This window comes from Lissotriton vulgaris, chromosome 1_1, assembly GCF_964263255.1.
Source record: "Lissotriton vulgaris chromosome 1_1, aLisVul1.2, whole genome shotgun sequence".
NCBI classification, from domain to species: Eukaryota; Metazoa; Chordata; class Amphibia; order Caudata; family Salamandridae; genus Lissotriton; species Lissotriton vulgaris.
Window position 1 is genome coordinate 761,436,930 of NC_141685.1, and position 21,072 is coordinate 761,458,001.

The 21,072-nt window shown below is 47.8% G+C and overlaps 1 protein-coding gene across 4 annotated transcripts in view; it reads left to right on the plus strand.

Moving 5' to 3' along the window:
- Nucleotides 1–21,072, plus strand: part of SMG7 (SMG7 nonsense mediated mRNA decay factor) — a 582,851-nt gene that overhangs the window by 402,868 nt on the left and 158,911 nt on the right. For all 4 annotated transcript variants that reach the window (XM_086955704.1, XM_086955713.1, XM_086955721.1 and 1 more), the window contains exon 15: nt 12,718–12,856. In XM_086955704.1, the coding sequence (XP_086811830.1) occupies nt 12,718–12,856 (139 nt within the window). The remainder of the gene's footprint in view (nt 1–12,717; nt 12,857–21,072) is intronic.

Sequence of the window (21,072 nt, forward strand, 5' to 3'; positions counted from 1 at the left end):
AGACGTCCAGCAGACTAATGATAGGAGTGACTGAGAGAAGACACGCATGGCTCAGAATTTCTGGATTCAAGCCAGAGGTGCAAAGCAACGTCCTGAACACACCTTTTAACGGAGAGCAACTGTTTGGCACACCAGTTGACGACAAGTTAACGCAGCTCAAAAAGGACGACGAGACAGCAAGGTCCATGGGAGCGCTGCAGTTCAGAGGGATGAGAAGGGGTAAGCTCACAAGAAGACCAGGTGGTGGGGGGGGCAACATGCCTACCACATCGCACCAAACGTTTCAGCATGGCGATCAAGGCATACAATATGGATACTGTATAGAGCTAGAGAAACAACCTCCAAACAGAAAACCAAGAAGCAAGGCACACACTGCAAAGGAACTCTCGCTCTTGTGATTAGAGGCGCAAGAACTGTTCAGCACGGAGGCGAGATAGTGCTGGACAACCAGAGGAACAAAGGCGTCTACTCAACTTACTTCCTCGTGCCAAAGGTACATGACACACTAAGACCTTTCCTCGTGCCAAAGGTAGATGACCCACTAAGACCTATCCTAGATCTAAGGTTCTTGAACAAATTCATAAAGACTCAAAGATTCAAAATGGTAATACCACAAATACAACAAAGGGATTACATGGCAACTTTAGATTTAAAGGACACGTACTTACAAATCCCCATCAACCACAAACGTCTACTAAGGTTTGTGATCAACCAAAGTCACTACCAGTTCACAGTTTTGGCATTCGGACTCAAATCCGCACCAAGTGTGTTTACAAAATGCCTAGCTGCTGTCGCAGCACACCTACGAAGGTAAGGAATACACGTATACCTCTACCTCGACGGCTGGCTCGTAAAGGCAAGTTCGTACAGACAATGCAACCAACACATCCAGCGGGTCATACTGACACATCTGGGTTTCTCAATCCATTGGGAAAAATCAACAGAACCGGAGCAAATAAAGATATTCTTAGGGGCGGAGATCGACACCATACAGACCAAAGTGTTCCCCAGCAGGAAGAGAACATTGGCGATACTGAAGGAAACACGTCATTACTGCAAGGGGCAAGTTCTGACAGTGAGGATGGTGAGCAAGCTGATGGGAATGATGGCGTCCTGCATTCACCTAGTCCAAAATAATCGACTACACATGAGACCATTCCAGGAATGGATTCAGCAGCAATGGTCACAGGCAACAGGGAGTTGGTGGTTTTCACACACGCAGTGCATCAGGAAATAGCTGGTGGAACAAAGAAAACATATCGCAGGGGAAACCATTCACTCAACCAACTCCAACAGTGACCATCACAACGGACGCTTTCCAGCTGGGGTGGGGGCGCACATGAACAAGCTGAAGGTGAGGGGGTCCATGGTCGCAGCAGGATGCGGTCAAGCACATCAACTACCTGGAACTAAAAACAGTGTTCCTAGCCTTTCAGAAGGAGCTGTAGGGAAACAGGGTGTTGAACCAAATTCACGCCGCAAAATGTATAGTTTCTTACCTGTTGGTGTAGTTTTGCAGCTTGAAGACTTTCTGGATTCACTAGTGAACCCACCCTCCTCCGCCAGAAAGATGAGACAGGAGGAAAGGGATTAAAAGATGAAAAAGACTTTAGAAAGCAAGAGGAAAAACAAGAATAACACAAGACAAGAAAAAAGAATCCGAAGATGGCGACCAAAGGTGGGTGCTTTTGGAGAAAGCACTTCGACGTCACGAAGGACACCAAATAGTGGTATGCCCATCATGGCCATGAAAAAAAAAAAAAGAGAAAAAGACTACACTTCCGGACCCAACCACTAGATGGTGGAATAATGCACATCATAGTGAATCCAGAAAGTCTTCCAAGCTGCAAAACTACACCGACAGGTAAGAAACTATATGTTTCTCTTCACACGTTCACAAAACGCTACTGCCAGAACAGTCCGGTCTGTCGGTATGGGCACTTTGCTCTTTCGGTCTTGCAGGATTTTTCGGTGTGAAATTGTTAAACACACCCACCTCTGGGGAGGGATTGTCTGGATATCTATTCTAAGGTATGGAATCTTCATCTAGAAGTCTCTATCGGATTATGTTACGTACATTCGGTAACGCCTTATCTGGTAGCAGCTTTAGCTGCATATTCCTTACTTATCCACCCATCCTTCTGGCTCTGCAAACATATTTTTACAGACAGGATTTTTCACCTTTCAGGGCCCTAATTTTACACACCAGTGGTCAGTGTTCTTTGTGGCTCCACGCTTCCAGTGTGGAAAGTTGCGAAAAGACATGGACATCAGCGTGCTGGGGTGGTGCTTATATAGGCACGTGTATGTCTCTTCCGAAGCTGCCGATGATGCTACGTGGAGCCGAATTATACCCCTACTTGTGCGGAGGAGTACTGCTCACGAAAAATATCTGGATCTAGCCTAATGCCTGGGGATAATCCTAAGGTAAGGAATCTGCATCTAGATGGCAGTACCAGATAAAGCGTTACTAAAGATTAGTAACTTAATTTTTTCACCATTAACATGTGCAAGTCCCACCCCCAACACCTACAAATGCAGCCCTCCTTAGGAGCAAATCTGAACTCCGTCACCAGCAAAGCTTATCCCAGCTCCGCACGAGTCCAAGCCATCCAGCTCCTGCTAACTTTCTCAGCCAAATAGTCTGCGAACAGTGAGAACAGTATTGCTCCTTGTTAGAAATTGGGCTCTCTAGTTCGCAAGGGTTTGGACCTTTGTCCAAATAGGGACCCTTCTTCCTAGTCAGGAGAAGGGAGTTCTACTCTTAAAATAACCCCTGCTCACCCCCTTGGTAGCTTGGCACGAGCAGCCAGGCTTGTCTTAGAGGCAGTGTGTAAAGCATTTGCACATAACATACAGTGTAAACACTTCAAAAGGACACCTCACCAGTTTAGAAAAATATCCAATGTTTTTATATACTTAAGGCTAGAGCAAAAACGATAAAATTCCACAATATATTACTTAAAAATCTTCAGTTATCAAAATATGCTTGAAAAACAGTTCCTTGATGTCGATAGCTCCATCCGGGGCTATCGCGGCGTCGTGAGCAAACAAATCCAAACAGTTCTGGCTGACCGCGGCGTCGCGGGCCAGCTACGGTGTCGGGAGGACCTGCAAACAGTAACTTTTTAGAAATGCAGGTTGTTGGCGACCTCTCGAAGTCACACGCGTTGCAGATTGATCTCCTCTCTGTTGCAGTCAAGAGCGCTGGCGTTGGCAGGCATTGAGTGCTGCGTTGCGAAGTGCAGCAGCGCGGCGTGCAGTGCCCTTGGGTTACGGTGTGAGCAACGGCTCGGCGGTGCGCCAGATGGTGTTGTCTGTGAGACCAGGGTCGCAGTGTGAAGTCAATGCAATGCTAGTAGCAGTGCTGACAGGTCGCGGTGCAAGCAGCGGGGTAGTCGTTGCTGAAGCCCTGTAGTCGGTTGACGACTGGAATAAATGGCGTCGGTAGGCCAAGGCTGCGGTGGGGGATGAGGGCGGTGCGTTGTGTAACTTTATGAGCGATGCCCTCGAACCACGGTGCAAGCAGAAGCGTAGATTTCGGCGTAGAGCGTAGTCTGGGATACCAAGGCGTCGTCGTGAAGAGAGGTGGTGTGGAGTGCGGTATCCACAGGTCGCGCTGCGAGCAGCAGCTCGGTGGCGCCGTCCGCAGGCGTCGTCGATGAGACCAGGGTCGCAGTGTGGCGGTGCCCTCTGGACACTGAGGCAACCGCGTCGTCTGGTTGCTTTTTCTTCTGAAGCAGCACAAAACACAGTTCCCAGTGTTGAGGCAGAAGAGCTTAACGTCTTTGCTGGTCCTGAGACGACTTGAACAGGGGGCAAGCTCTACCTTAAGCCCTTGGAGAAACTCACATAAGTAGATTGCAGAAAGTTCAGTCCAGTCTTTTCCCTGCCCAAGACCGAAGCAGCCACTGCAGGCCAACACAGCAATGCACACAGCAATGTGGTAGTTCCTCCGAACAGCTTCTCCCGCTCCTCTTCTTCTTGGTCCAAAAGAGTTCTAAAGTTCAAGGGTCTGGCCCCAATATTTATATCCCAAAATCCTTTGATCTCTTAGGGAGAGTGTGTCTGTGCCCAGCTAGAACCAGCTCTGCCTTCTCTGGTGTGGCTTCCTGGCAGGAGGTGGACACGGCATTGTCAGAGGCAGACGAGTCCCATTCAGGTGCGAGGAAATCTCCCCCTACTCTAAATGCAGCCCAGGCCTATTCAGCCCTTTCCTGACCCACCTAGACTATCCGGAGCCACTCCTGCTCCCCAGCCCCTGTCATCCAAGACCCAGACAGTCAATCCACAAACCCAGCAGAGGCATACTGGATGGTTAGGCAAGAAAATACAAACTTTCTAAAAATTGTGTTTTCGAACCCAGAATGTCAAAATCACCTGCACTAAAAGATCTTTAGATTCTGAGTTCAGGCCTACTAAACTTCATTTTCCTACCTAGTTCCCAGGGCCAGTTATGTTTATAAGATGTTATAAACAAACTCCCCATTCTGTCCTATGGGGAACAGGTAGCCTTGCAATAGTGAAAAACGAAATTGGCAGTAATTCACTATCAGGACATGCCACACACACCAGGGCATGTCCTACCATACACTGCACCCTGCCCACAGGGGTACCTTGTGCCTACATGAGGGGTGACTGACGTGTAAGAAAAGGGAAGGTTAGGTCCTGGAAAGTGGGTGAACTTAACATGTATTGGGTGCAAAACAGGAACTGTTTGGACCTGACTGGGAGCACAGCGTATATTTTGTATTCAAACTCAAATTTGTATTAATCAATTTCACCGCAAATTGACTGCTACTGTCCAATTAAACACAGTACAAATCATCTTCAATAATTCAAGTTATTCTTGTTTGTTTTACTCATGTAGTTCCATTACATTCTGAATAATTGTATGATGTACACAAATGTCATTAATTCATGACGGTTTGTTAATACAACCGAAGTTCATAATTGAACACAACAGCCCATATATTTAAATCTGTTAACAACGGCTTATGGGAGGAGCTACGACACCAACCAATATGGCCGCATAGTCTCCCGGCTCCGCTGACCCCCGTCCTCCGCTCGCTTATCCTGTCGAATATCCTGATCTCCTGCCCCGGATTCGTGTGGGTGAACTAGTCTGCATCCCGATGGTGTGATCGCGGAATTTTTCTGATGTTCTGGTGTGAAGTAACATCGAAAATGTTTTGAGGCCTAACCCAGACTGGAAGCCGGGGTCTCGATTTTTGGTCTACCCGGGTCCAAAGTGAACAACAAAGGACTGCCGAGGGTGGTTGGGTCCGGTCCCTGGAACTTTCGAAAATTTCTCTGAACTACTTTGCAACCATCTGCTGCCTGCTGCTGTACCTGAGGTGAGGCGACGGGTGGTACGCGGTACTGCGTCGCGGGGGGCCCCGGCCCGGAGGCCCGGCACTAGCACCGCTGGTGCCCCGGGGTCGGGGTCCTGCCGAGCGTTGCTGCATGTTGCTGGCCCGTCCCTCACGGCCTGTTTCTGCTCCGGCGTATCCTGCCCCGGAGAGGGAGCCTCTCCGTAGGGATCGTTCTGCCTGCGGCCGAATGGAACCCGGCGGAACGGACGAATGGAACCCGGCGGAACGGACTCAATGTGGCCCTTCCTTGCGGATGGTAATGGTAATGGCAGAAGTTGCACCCAGGTCAATCATTGGCTGTCGGCAACAGATGGAATCATAGGACCGGGAACGAGCCCTGACTTGCTCTTTGAGACCCGCAGCCGACTTGCCCCCTGTTGGCAGCCCTACTGGTGTGTTTGGACCCGGTGCTGGAAGCTGTGCCTGCCCCCGAACAAACGGAATTCATCGAGTGTGCTGAGATTGGTGACTCTCTTAAGTTCTCGGAAACGTTGGTCCTACAGTTATCGGAGCATTTCACTGCTTCCCCCATCCTGGACACTGTTGGCCCACACTTTGATCTGTGTCGGAACGAGTTGCACCCCCTCCCCAATCGGTCTCCCAATATGGCGGATGGAACGATGCTTGGCTTCGGGGGCGGGGAGGGACATTGTTGGTGCAAGCTGTGTGCGTTGGGACCTGCTATTCCTCTCCTAAATGCTGACTCAAGCTCCGGCTGCTACTGTGTGAACTTTGACTTTCCGGGGATGTGGCTTTTCTTATCCGAGGGACACGGCAACTTTGTTAGACGGGGCCAAGGCTGAGATTGTGGGTTGAATCGTTTACGATGGACCTATTGGTAACGGGACTGCTTCATCAACAGACAGATTCCGGGGCGGGGGGTTTGTGGTTCCCCCCGGGGTATTTTTGTATGGTGGACAACTTTACTTGTGTTGGCTTAGGGAGGCCCCTTTGATAGTCTATGCGCTCCCGGTCTCCCCCCCGCCCTATCGCCCTCCTCCGCTTCCCCGTTAGGTGGGGTTTCCTTTCTTTCTCTTTTTTCTCTTCTTCTATATTTCGGGTTTGATTCTCTGGCGACAGGCACACTGCTGGGGGGGCCGTAGTCATCTGCAGGCGTGCAGGGTGGGGGGTTGGGGGAGGAGCATCTTTCGTTTTTATTTTTGTTTCTATGGCCTTTTTTCTCTTTTCTTATCTTTCTTTGTCTTTTTCTTTTCTGGGTCAGTGCAGTGGGTTTCCTTTGGTATCAATCCCTGCTTTTTCATCTGTGCCTCAATTTTCGTGGTGTTTTTTGGGTCTTAGGGCAGGTAACTGCAGGCGCGAATTGACAGTAATATTCACATCCTGACCTCTTGTTTCAGCGCCATTGATTTGATCGATTACTGTTTATTGTCGATACGTTTACTATTCTGCCTGTCATTTTTGCTGCTGGGAAATTGTTCGGTACCTGATCCTTCCATCTTCTATTATAAAATGAAAACCTTTTATATCCTGTTTTTCTAATTGTGCTGTTCAGTGGCCAAGAGTACGCTAGCATGGAGATTCTGCTCCCCGAGGTGCTGCATGTGATTAAAATTGCTCTCTGTTAATCTAACTGCTTAGCGGCCGGCCTCCGGGGTTGTAGGCCCATACTTGTATTTGGTTTAAATGTCAAAGGTTTAAAAAAAAAAAAACGGCTTATGGTAAACAGCAGTTGCTTGTAGTTGGCCCAATGCATTTCGGGACAATGGGTCCCTTCTTCGGGGGCCCCTGTAAATAGAACAATACAAAACAATAAGGAAACTGCAGTGGGTGAACTTGCCAAGTCGACATAGCAGTACCAGATCTCACACAGGCTCTGCAGTGGCAGGTCTGAGTTACATTTACAGGCTGTTTGGGTGGGTGGCACAATCCAGTGCTGCAGCCCACCAACAGCATTTGATTTACAGGCCCTGGCACACACAGTGCACTTTACCAGGGACTGACACATAAATCAAACAGGCCAATCATGGAAACGGCAATCCACAACACATTTTACCACAGGAGCACTTGCACTTTACCACTGAACAGCAGTGAGAAAAGTGTGCAGAAACACCATGCCAGCACAGAGTCAAAACCGGGAGGTCGGAAAGCAGAAAGTCAGGGAAACACGCCCAAAGATGCCAAGTCTAACACTCCTTCTCGGCATAATGCAAAAAGAACAGATGATAGCTCGAATGTTGAACAAGTCAAACTTCTTCACCCCCAGTCACTGTTAAATTGTTTTTTTCTCGCCATGCCATTCGTGTGGACCCAGCCATATGCAAATTAGTCTTGACCCTGCTCCCCATAGGAACACTCCAGCCTGAACTGCCACTCCAGGTCCTTCCTGGACCGTAAACAAGCATTCTGGGACCGGTTTCGGGTATCACCCCTCATCAGCGAGGCTAACTTGAATCTGGTGGCTTAGGGAGCAAAGTACCCACGTCTGGGAATACCGTTCCCACTTAGGACGACAAATGCAAAAGGAGCAGATGATGGACAGAATGCTGAACAAATCAAACATTCACCCCCCAGTCACAGATTTGTGTTAAATCCAGTAATTGCCATATGCAAATCAGTCTTGACAGTGCTCCTCATAGGAACAGTCCAGCCCAGTCCAGCCCAAACTGCTAAGCCAGGTCCTCCCTGGACCAGAAACAAGCAGACGTCTTTAACGTGCTCACTGTGCCACTGGATTCAAGCTAGCCAGGCTTATATGGGGTGATACCTCAAAACTGGTCCCGGGATGCTTGTTTCCATCATTTGTTCATTTTGCCCTCCTTGGCATGATTGCACATCACATCACCTTTGTTCCCCACACCTCTGCACTCGTGAAATAGCAGCAATCTGTTGAGGTATAGGCGTTTTCTAACTCCAGTCCCATCACTACGGACGCCTTCTCTTGCAGGCTTGGGGGGCACATCTATAGGACATGACTGTTCAAAAACTGTAAACACCCTTTCAGCAGACATTCCCCATAAGCTATCAGGAGTTATTGCTAGTTCAATTGGCTTTGAAGGCTTCCTTCTGCCATGCACATCATAAAACGTCCTGGTAAAAACAGACAACATCACTGCCATGTATTACCTGCAAAAACAGGCAGTCATACACTCCCCAGCTCTCATTAGTGTGAAGCTATTGACATTGGGCAATTCACCACAGAATACATCTTCTAGTTGGGTACCTTCTGAGAGTGGATACTGACTTCTCAGACCTTCTCATGAGGATGCAGCAATAAACCCCACCGCCAAGTCTTTCTCCCATACTAGCAATGTTAGGGTTTTCCCGACCCACATCTGTTTACAACTACCAAAGACTCCAAATACCCAGGCTTCACCTCCAGGTTTCCACACCCACAGCCTATGGGCAATGCACTATGGATGAACTGTATATTACAAAGAACAAAGGTCCTTAGCATTTGAAAATTCAATAAGAAATACCATACAGACCATAATAGGTAGCTCTATTACTCCTATGTCCAGCCGGACAAGGATTTTATTTTATAGTAGTAGTTCATAGAATTTTTTTTGAAATATCACAACAGTGAATATAGTAGGGCACAAGCCTGTACCATACTGGGGAAAAAATAAATAAAGAGGGAACACATACAACATGAAAACAGTTTACAGGCAAAGAGCTGAGCAAACTTGGCCACTTTTAAATCAGTGTATCAAATTACAGGTATTGCCAAAGTGTTAAACACAACAGAATCATACACAATGGTAAGTTGTGAGAACACTAACAAAAATTCGACGTTTCGATCCCTTGCTCAGAATAAATTAGGATCATCATCAGGACCGAATTATAACATTTGCCTGGTAATTGTCAATAAAAGCCGCCCGTGATATGACCGTGTGCTCCGTTAAGTAGAGGAGGGAATACGCTGGGAATCCACTTGTTGGGGACCATAATGGTCTCAATTGAAGTTAAGCCCAAGCACTTTCGTGGCGTGCTGGGCGTTCCGGACCAGCCGGGGAGTTTCCAAATGAGGGGGGCGGTCTACAATGAGAACCGCATGCGCTGAGCTTGGAGACTGCAGAAATCCGCTTCCGTCTCTGTAGGGCATTAATTCCTGCGTGTGCCCTGCTGGATCGTGAGCGAAGACGGGCGGTTTTTATTGACACTTACCAGGCAAATGTTATAATTCTGTCCTGATGATGATCCTAATTTATTCTGAGCAAGGGATCGAAACGTCGACTTTTTGTTAGTGTTCTCACAACTTACCATTGTGTATGGTAAAACAGAAGAAGCTATACATCAATCCAGCTACTGGACACATTTTGGCTAAAACTCCCTCAAAAAGGTTAAGTTAGTTCAGAGGTCACAGGATATGAGATTCATCTTAAGAAGAAGGACATTACTACAAGTCATATCCACCCTAGCTTACCCTCCCCTCCACCATCTTCACCATTACTACAACTGCCAGCTTCAATTCCACTACACAATACCACAGGGGTCACCTAATACACAGTAGGGGGAGATAGCATGCCAAGGTCTGGTGAGGTGTCCAGACTACTGGTCCCAACCAGCTCCTCTCTCCCATCCGGTTCCTCTACCTGCTGGTCTGCCAGAGCAGACCCCTCCCAGTCCTCTTCACCCTCCTCTGGTTGCCACTCAGGGTGATAGGGAACACCAGGGGAGAACAGTGGTACAAAAGTGTTGGTCCCTACGTCGGTCGACTCCGGTCCTGCTCCGTGTCCACAGAGAGGGGGAGGCTGGGGTCACACCCGCATCGGAGGAAGCAGAGGTGTCGCCACTGGATTCAGTGACTGAGGCGGTGTCACAAGGTCGGTCGGCACCAATCTGGATCCAGGCCTGGATTCCTGGGGGATTCCTTGAATGGCGCGGAGCCAAATGCCGGGCTTCGAAGCTTTTGGGACCATTCCCGCAAAGACTCCAGGGTCATGGCCTGACAGTCAGAGCACGACTTGTGGTTGTGCTCCAAATATCAAAGGCACACGAGGTGTGGGTCCGTAACCGACATCAATTTGCGACGGGAGTCGCAAGCCTTGAAGCCAGTTCGAGGACTGGACAGCCCTACTTGCACCAGGAGTCGAACGACTCAAAAAGATGTCGATAAAAAGTTGCAAAAAGAGTCAAAACATGACTTGAGGTACCGCTCTCTTTGGATCTGCGCTGGCTGCCACGGAAAAAGAAAGAACTGATGTTAGCGCGCAGTGGCGGCGTGTAAGTAGATACTGCGACATCACCTGCCGACTCGCAGGAGTACTGCTGAAGAAAAATTCTCTGTGTCTAGTCTGACGCCTGGGGTAATTCGAAGGTGAGGAATTCATAACTAATAGTCTCTTTCAGATACACTTTGGCAAACCACTGCAACACCTTCTTGTTGGCCACCGCTTCTGGAGAATACTGCTTTATAGTCTATGCAAAGCATGTGTATCTACAGCATTCATGCTTCAAATGGATTGTTACTTACCCAGTCAGCATCTGTTCTTGGCATGTAGAGCTGCAGATTCACATGCTCCCTCCCACCTCCCCGGGCACCAGTAGTTGTTTCATTTCTCATTTTACATCACATACACATAGACATCTCTGTTCTACACTTACTCCATTCTCACCCTCTTATGGAAAAACAATCTAACAATGGAGTCGATGCCCATGCACACTGTTACCGAAAGGAGGAGTCACTTTACCTCGTGACTTGGAAAGACTTCTTCCTAGAAAAACAACTTGCAAACATTCTTACCCAACACTAGATGGCAGGAGTATCCAAAGTATGTGAATCAACAGCTCTACATGCCAATAACAGAGACTTACTGGATAAGTAACATAATCCTTTTTAGTCGCGATCACTTCCCTCAGGTATGTGAGCGAGATTCAGCCTCTCAGTTTTGAAGAACCCTTTTTTAAAGTTCACGCTGACAGGGTTGTCTTTAGAACTAGTTTAAAGTTTATACCTAATGTGATCTCTCCTCTCAACATTAACCAGACAAATGAACTCCCAATGTTTTTTTAAACTCAGTAGCATAGAGAGCCCTTCACACACTAGCTGTAAAGAGGGCCCTAGTACTGCACTGATGAACAAAATCATATAGTTAAAATTTGTCTCCTACACTAAACCACACCACGGCAATGCCATTTCAAATGCTGGGGTAGCTGGCTGGCTAGTCAAGTGCATTCAAACCCCCTATGCCAAGGTCAAAAGGTAGCTCCCTGCTCCTCCAAGGTCGAATTCTACCAGTAAAAATAAGCGGGGAAAAAGCTGCCTCCGGGGCCTTTCTGGGTATTAATCCTAATTACTGATATCTGAAATGCAGTTACTTGCTCAGCACCACACAAATGTTCATCAAACACCTACTGTGTGGATTTCCTAACAGAACAATAAAGTGGGCAACTATGTACAATATTTCACCCTTCTGCAATATCCTCTGTATAGCCACGGCTTTGGGGAGAACTGCTTTACATTCTGTGCGGAGCATGTATCTGCAGCTACATAAGCCACAAATGGAAAATGTTACCATGTAAGCATGTTAGTCGCGTGTAGTGCTGAAGATCCACATGTGCTTACCCTTTTCCCTGGAAGCCTTTGTGTTGTTGCAGATCTTTTTTTGGTGTACTTCCTTTTCTACCTTTTTATTGCATGGTCATCCTTGTGCATTTTCATGCTCCTCTCCATCCTCACCTGCATGCGGGAAAACAATGTAACAATGGAGCCCAAGCGCATTACCAGTCATAGGAGGAGTCTCTACTTTGTCACTCAAAAGACTTCATTGAAGAAAAACAAGTTGTACATGTCCAAGCCCAACACTACATGGCATGAGTATGCAGAGCATGTTCATCTACAGGACTACATGCCATAAACAGATGCTTACTGGGGACGTAAGTTTCCTTATTTTCTGCATACAACTTTATATATAGTTTTCTATAAAACGTTACAATATATGGTAAAAAATATACATAGTATACAGTGCAGAAAATATTTCTTGTACTTTTCAAACCAAAATTTCACTATTACTTGGCTGAAGCTGTGAAGGAGGAAGAGCAAAGACTAAGCCTCATTATGGCTGGTCCATTAAAATCTACGCTATTTTCTCTTTTCCCTGAATTGCACTTAATGGGGGTCCCGGTAATAAGGGGAGGCCAGTGGGGGGGAAAAACTGGGTTTGCATGTTTGTGGAATAACATGCAGAAATTGGCATTTCTGTGAGAACGCTGCAAGTTTTCTCCTGAAGGTTCACATAGATTTTGACTATTTATCAGCTGAATTTTATGTGTCAAATACCAACATTCATAATTGAGGTTCGCCCTGTAACTCCCATTTCTGGGCCAATTGGAAAGTATCATCTTGAAGGTCATTTTTTTATTTCTTTTTTTCTTCATGCAGGTTAAGTCCCAGAATGAACTAAGAAAGACACCAGTCTCAGAAGTCAGAAAAACTACTGTAACACCGACGCCAGTTAGCACTTCGCAGTTCATCCCCATTCATCATCCAGGAGCGTTCCCTCCTCTTCCCAGCCGACCAGGTAGATACATCATGTAATTTCTGTGACTTGTATGTGTGTAGTCCATGCTACTGCAATTTGGATAGCCTTAAATAATGGCAGAGTTTGACAATTGTATTATGAGTCTCCTTTGCTTGTTTGTGTCATGTAAGGGAGAAAAGACATCTGTTCTGGTGAATGTTTGGCGTCCACATGTTTGAATTCAGAATTTGCATAAAAAACAGCACCATTTTGCGAGTGCCTTGAGTCTTTTTCCAAACTGATTGAGCAATGAGGACCAAATGCAGTAGTTACGTTTATTAGGTCCAAGGCTGTTTCGTAGGAATGACAATGGATTGGCTCATGCATTCCCCAATTGAACAAGCATTTACAATGCATCAGTCTCGCCTTTGAAAAAGTTAGAGCTATTGGCATTGTAAATGACGACATTTTTAATTATGTGTTGGTTTTGAAAATAGATAAATAAATGGCACTGTCATTTACAATGCCAATAGCTTAATCTCTCGCAAATGCCACACACAAACACACAGACCCACACGGAGTCCCACACACATACATACCTACAGAGCCACACGCAGCGCCACACACACACAGAGCCACTCACACACATACACAGACACAGCTACAGACACACACAGCCACACACACACTTCATCCACCTACTAAGTCCATCCACCTAGCCACCACTCAACTCCGTTCATCCACTGACTCCATCCACCCAACCACAATACATAAACGAACTTGTGCAAGTACATGACACCTTAATGAACCACAATCACTTGCTCTCCCTTGATCCAGGCGTAAAAGCCAGTCGAGACCTAAAAATAACAGCTGGTAACAGTAAACCGGTGAATGGCACGGACACTCCCCCTAGCTATGTTTTTCAAACCCCCCTGAATGTGCGGTCTATGCCATACAAAGTCTTTTCTGAGAAACCCAATGTTTTACCGCTACCCGGAATTTATTCAGACATTACTCTCGGATTTACCCTGTAGACAATGGCACAAGGAAGACGGGGTCACTTGACAACGACAAGCCCCTTTCTATTGAGATCACAACTGAGTTTTTCCATGAATAAATGTAAACAGACTACTCCCAAATCATAACCCAGATACAATTGAATGTGAACTCTGTGGAGAGGGCGCCGCCGATTATGGAAACCAAAAGCCACAACTCTAGTTTCTTTGATGTAAAATCGTCTGCCTCACGAGGTATGGAGCACGCTGCAAGAGACTGAAACCATTTCATAATATGATACCCGATCCGTTGGCAGCCGCAAATTCTAAACCGCATCACCCCACAGAGGGAAACAACAACAACAAAAGGCGAACCTAAGCTTAGACACTTACTTGGTACCGAGGAAGGGCGAGCAAAACACTACAGCCAAGATGTGCGGAGCCCTCAGTCAGTCAAGATTTCTGTGCAACGCTCCCTTGAATTTCCTTAAAGCACGTCTTTTGTTCCTAATTTGCAAGACCTCAATAAGCAAGGTAAACCACATTGACTAAGCTATTCCCTGGCAGATCCGGTCTACCCTGAACGCGCTGGTGCCTTTTTTTTTAAATTAGTTGTCTGGTAACCATGGGAACACGGAGCCCGCAGGGCTCTGCGCTGCTACTTCCTGGCCAGGAGAAGCAGAAGTGGAGCCACCGAGGCTCCAGCCGGCAGCACATTACTCGCGGGGCTTCCCTCAGCGCAGGGCTTCCCTGGACTCCGGGAGCCCCGCACTGTCGTTGGCGGCCTCGGCCACCATTTCAGATGCACCCGGGCCATCACCGCGGGGCTCTCCCCTCGACATGGGAGCCCCCACGAAAGCTCGCGCCACTTCTTGCTTCCGGCTCTTCCCCCGATGACGCGGCGGGAGGCTCGGCCGGCTGGGCCAATCCCAGCGCGGCCGGGTGGGGATGCCGGCGGCTGCCTTTCTCTGGGGTCAGGGAGAGCTCGGGGTCGCAGCGATGATTTTCGAGGGGTAGGCTCCCTCGGGAATTGAATCATAAAACGGGGCACATAAGTGGCCAATGAAGGCGGTAATGAGCGGGGTGGCACCCTCGCCGCTCGGCCACAACACGGGGTGACAAATGCCGGGTGGGCACCAGCCAAGGCACGTGAAGCGCTAGGACAGCAGACAAAGAGCTTCCAGGTGCTAGAAGCAAAGTAAAGCGCTGAAATCAATCCCGGCAACTAAAAAAAAACAGCCACAGAAAAAAGGGGCGGGACTTAAAAATAGACCGAGAAACGCCCACGAATCGCGTCGTGACGGGGGAAAGAGGGATTGACAACCACCATCTCTTCCAATGGCTAGCCTCCATTTATGGAGCTAGCCAATGGAAGAAGGGGCGGGTTCAAGTCCCCAATACTGTGCTAACATAAAATCTCGGCCAGCGCCAACACTGCTGCGCAGTGTACGCTAGGTCGAGACCTAAAAATGGAGATGTGTGACATTCTATTTTGTAAAGTCTTCTTTTTAGGTCGAGGACTCCGTCGCACTGCTGTAAGCAGTGTGGGCGGAGCTCCGAAGATTTAAAGTTTCTAAGAGGGGCTTGGAACCCGCCCCTCTTCTGCATTGGCTGGCTTCCTAAACAGAGGACAGCCATTGGAGGAGAGGGGCGTCACTCGGATCAAGCCCAGTCTTTTATAGATTCGGGGGCGTTTTTCTAAGCTTCTTTCAATTTACTTTCTCTCCTTCCCATTGGCTGGAATTTTACCTTCCAGCCAATGGGAAGAGGAGAGAAAGTAAACCACGACCCCGAATCGGAAAATGTCGACACTTTGCTGAAGCCATTTCAGCCCGACCGCCGCTGAAAGAACTTCCTGCGTTCTCCTCTCTACACTGCTCACAATTTAACAAGAAAAGCGTCGACTGGTCAATTCCGAGGGTTGTTACGCCAAATGGAGAAATGTGAGTTTTTAGATACTGTAAAACAACCCGGGTCACACAAGCAATGTGATGAATAGCGGAAGGAGCCTGGTGTAGGGACAAGACATTCTGAATTGCGTTGTAAACTGCTGCCTAACATATAATATTATACAGAGCTTTAAGTGACTAGTATTACCCCAACTAATCGATACTAGTTTATGTATCCACCACAAAGAGATGAAAGTCCGAGCGAGAGCTCTGTGTCTTTCGTATGTTTAACCTGCAGGGTCCCAACCCACAGAAGCAACAGGGACATGGATCCCCCGGGCTGCCGTACTAGTTTGAGCATGCTGCCCTTCTTTCAACGTGATTTGGATGAAGGAAGGAATCCTGTCTCGTGTAGGCTTTTGAAGGGGGTAGCAGGTACAGCAATTCAACAGTTTGTTTGTTTTTGCTAATAAAATTGTACCTCCGTAACATATGAATGGCTGGTCTGCATTTCGAGGCAGGGGATGAACCGTCCATCATTCTGGTATCAACGCACCATTTCGTGTTCGTAGTGCTATATGATCATACGCATTCACTCATGAAGCAATCAACATTAAATGCACCGCTACAGCTCCGGCTTCATGATCATTCCAAGCATCTCCAAGTGTATGCCCAAGGTCAAGGGTTGCGCAGTCTGCGTGCGTGTGCAAGAGATCTGCGATCCACCTGGCAGTGGGCCCCGCCAGACGCAGTACCAGGAACCTTTTGCCCGTGCCCACAGGGTTCGAGGACGCACGCCCCCTTCAGTATTTTGCGAGAGGAGTGTGTGTGAGTGTGTCCGGGGGGAGGGGTGGTTCTGGACCACACACAGGGCTCCTGAGCTCTCGGCTGCAACTTTCAAGGTTAACGTGCACATTGGAAATAAAAGCGCAGCACACTACACATGAGACTAAACCAAACACTACCCTCTCAAAAACCAAACCGCTCAAAATGGCGGTTAGCTGGTACTCTTCAGAAGTAACTCGATTAGTATTAACTACTCCCCGGAAGCCATATTTATTGTCAGGTTACTGGTCTTGTTGGGTTGTTTCAATTATTGTATACACAAGGACAAAATTAAATAATGCATTGCATAACTGTGTTATTCCCCTTTGTTTTGCTTCTGTAACTTGGGCAGAGCGTGTCCTAGGGATTGGGTGTAGCTGCCAGGCATCAGGTTCGATTGTATCTGAAAAGCGCGTAAAGTGCGAGGGCTGCTGCGTCCCCAGGGCATTGCTCGACACATACATTGGAGCGAGGGCATGGCAGAGATGCACTCTGCAGGAGCTGCTCGCATGCGTCCAGGAGGAGGCTCAAACCTTCAGGGATCTGCCCCTCCGCCCGGGGAGGCCCCTACCAGCCCCTTACACCCGAGTACCACCTAGAAGGCAGTGCCCATCCCCCGCCTTGGGAGCGATGGCGGCAACTAATTGATTGCAATTTTCAGTAATTGATGGGTGCAAGAGAGAGACATTACGTCAAGGATGCGCGGTAAAGCACACGTCTTCGGCGCATTCTCGCTGTCACCACCTCCGCTTCATTCACTTTATAACCTGCCAATAGTTTGGAGGCGTTATCCTTCAAGTATCAGCGAAAAGTCTAAAGAATGCTACAATCAAGTTTGCGGCCTGATAGCAAGCTTGTGGAACCGCTCTCGCTGGGCGGGCACAGTGCCCTCCACCCTACCCTGGACTTCTCTCGGCCAACTGGAGGCCCAACCGCCCCCAATGAGGTTGTATCCCACTCTATCGCTCCAGCGACTCACACTCCTCTCGTCGCCTCCCCCCCACCCCCCCTTCCCCCCCCATCTCCTCTCACCCTCTCAGATGCTACTGGCCTGGCCAGGCAGCCATCAAACTGACGTCAATAAGAAGCACAGTTAACACTGTGGCCAGACTGATCAAAGGGCAACTTCAAACACTTCCCTTTATTCCTTCGCCCACAGAGCTTTGCATGCCAGGAAATCTGAGCTCTCACTTGCGATGCGGGAATTTGAACTAAAAGTCCCAGACTACAACCTGCTTTTGAGAAAATACTGGTACTTCTTATTGGCTCGCGCCGAGACGACAGTGCCTGACAACTGTGCAGAGAGAACCCACAACCACTGTCTAAACGACAGCAAGTCACTTATAACGACAGAAGAAAAATGCTGGAGTACAGTACAGATGGATTTAGGCCCAGATCTCTGTACTGAAGTGAATGTATGACATTGTTCTGCATTCAACTGTGGTTTTTGCTTTTGGAGTACAGTCTCCGGGCATAAGAGACAGTCCTGGCCGCTCAAGTCCCTAAGAAAACGCAGTGGGTTGTCGTACCTGTTGCATACGCAGGAGCGCAACACCCATTTGGTTCACCCCAGCCGTAAATGTGTAAATTGCCGCTTCAGTGACGGAGACAATGCAACAAAAACATCTTGCTGCCTTAGTGTTAGGTGACTCCCAATAACTCGACACTTAAGGGAACAGTCACTGGCGGTGGGTTTCACGACATTGGTAAAAGGCCTCAGTTACAAATCTCCTAACTTTAATTTGTTGAAAAAACATGCGTGACGCCTGGTTCTTTGTAAAGCGCTCTAATGCCCTCGAGCCTGGCTCGCGCTATAAAACAAATGTTAAAAAAGAAACTATCATGTAATGGGAATTGCCCACAGTAATGCGTTTACAGCCCGTGTTAATATTATTGCTGTTAGGGTACTCGGGAGGGACTTTTACGACGGGGCAAAATATTTTTCCATAAAAAACCCCAAAAATTGGCGAACGCCATCATTGTGATTCTTAGCGCTCTTTACATACGGGGGCTTTATTCTGTTTGTGCGCTAGGGTATATGGCCCTCCGTTTTCCAGGTTGGCCACCATCTCCTTTCTAACTCATTCATCAAATATGGCTTTCACTTAAGTGCATGTACCACATGCGCTGCTTTTAACCATATGGCAGACAGCAGCCGGCAGCTTGTCATGCACCCCCTCCCCCGCACAGCGCCCCCTCAGTAACCCACCTATCTAATGAAGGTCAGTGGAGTGACGCTGCCCCTCTTTATCACATTGTAAAGTTGTATCCGGCCTCATTGAAGCCGCGGCTTCTACAGTACAGTGGGAAAACTAATCTACTGACGTCACAGAAGACAAAGGATAGTAGGTGAGAAGTCGGGATCACCGCAGGTGGGGGGGTTTCTCCTCCAACCCACAGGGTCAGCGGACAGAAGGGAGCAAAGGACATTGGAACTGCACCGGGCTAAACATGGTGCACCTCCCCTCTCTCTCACGGCCGCCAGGCCGTGTTATTTTGCTCGCATTTCTCCTCCCCCTCCCCAGCCTCCAGCACCTCCCCTCTCTCTCACGGCCGCCAGGCCGTGTTATTTTTTCAGCCTCTCCTTTTTTTTCATTTCATTTCTCTCTCTCCTAGCTTCGCCCATTTTTTATTTCTCTCTATATCTCCACACAACCCCTCTCGTACTGTTTCTCTGTGAGCATCTGTTTTCTCCCTCGTCTCTCTTCTATTTCTCTCGATTTCTTTTCCCCTCTCTCCATCTCTCATCTTTCTATCCTTCCTCCTCCTCTCGCCCCTTCTCTCTTTCTTTGTTTCATCCCCCCACTTCTTCCACTATGCCCACTCGTCGCTCGCTCTCTCCCGCACTTCCCATTCCCAGACAAACCTGATTGTCCGCCCCCGGGGGGCCCAGGAGCCCCTGGGCTCTGGAGAGCTTAGGAGCCAGCTGTAGTCATTTTATGCAGAGGCTCTGCTGAGAATCTGATAGCAGTTTATGGCCCCCGCTAAGCTCCCTCAGGCGCTGGCCATTGTTTCCTTAACTTGCGTGTTTATCTATATGTAAAAAGAACTTTCTAAATCAAATACAGTATTCCATTTTCTTATGTATCCAGCGATGTTGGTGTTTTTGTCGACTTTTTATAAAAGATTAGTCTTTTTTCTTTTGAAGTAGGGACACGTTTATGGAGACGGTGCAAAAAGCAGCAAATAAGCAAATTAGACATAATGTGGCCAAAGGCAGGTTTAAGTTGCTGGGCTCAATGCAAACTGAGTGGAGCAGCAACTGTGGAATTGTTGGATTCCGTTGTACATAGCAAAAAGGGGGTGTGATCCTAGCAGACGTGTCTTGGGAAGTGAAGTACAGGCTTGTGGCATGTGGACAAGCGCGCGCGAGAGCAGATGCATCTCTATAGCTGTAACATAAAAACACATTTTATCAGCACAAACTCGCAGCTGATCAGGAGCCCGTCACAAGATATCTTCCATTCTATAGCCTCCCCACTTGACCCCCCACCACTCTCCCACTTCGTCCGTCCACCACTTCTTACAGGTGCCAAAATATGTATCCGGGGAGTCTCTGGCCCTGCGCATTTCACCCGGGGGTCTCCAACTTGTAGGCCACCGGTGAACCCCGTGAGGCGGGAGGTGGTTATATACCTATGCTCCGCTCTAAATGTAAACAGAGACCCTCCCACACACACACACACACACACACACACCACCGCCACAGTGCCCGAACCTCCAATGTTCGCAGCCTCCATGGTCCAAACACACCAAGCAAATCTAGAGGAGGGAGGTTTTAGTTTGAATGACTAAGTGCTGTGGCAGCACCCTCTCTTCAGTGTTGCATTCCAAATGCTATAGGTGTCACATTCGCGAAAGTTATAACTATTGGCATTGTAAATGACAAAGCTCTCAATTTAGCTGTTTTAAAAACCAACAAATAAATAAAATATTTGTCATTTAGAAGACCAATAGCTCCAACTTTTCTAATGCGAGACCTATCGCATTTCCAATCCTTGTTTTGTCTGTGTGCATGTGAAATCCGAGAGTCACATCACCACACCTGACCAAAAGCATCTGTACCCAACTATTTACTTGCAAAAACATTCATTAGGGGGGTTAAACACTCAAAACAACCCCCTGAAGCTAAGCCCCTGCACCTGATTACATAAGACTGACTTGAGTACTCCATCGTTTATTTTTATCTCTGTTACTATTAGGGTCAGGGACCAACCATATGTAAGTCAATATTGACCCTTTATATATCTATATATATATATATATATATATATATACACACACACACACACACACCACCCCCCCCCCCCCCCTCACCCCCATTGGATGAATGATCAGTCAAATGAAGTGAAAATGATGTTCCTTTATTAACAACACGGCAAACATCTTCCTGCATCAGAGTCCAGCATAAACTCTTCTCCAGATGCAAAACCAAACAGTTCCACCAGCATGTGGAATGTAGAACTCCATCAAAGAAAAACAAGTTGCATTCAATAGCATACGACCATTCCTACATTTCTTAAAGAAATTACACTGTACATAAGAATGTAACAATGCCCCTGGCAGG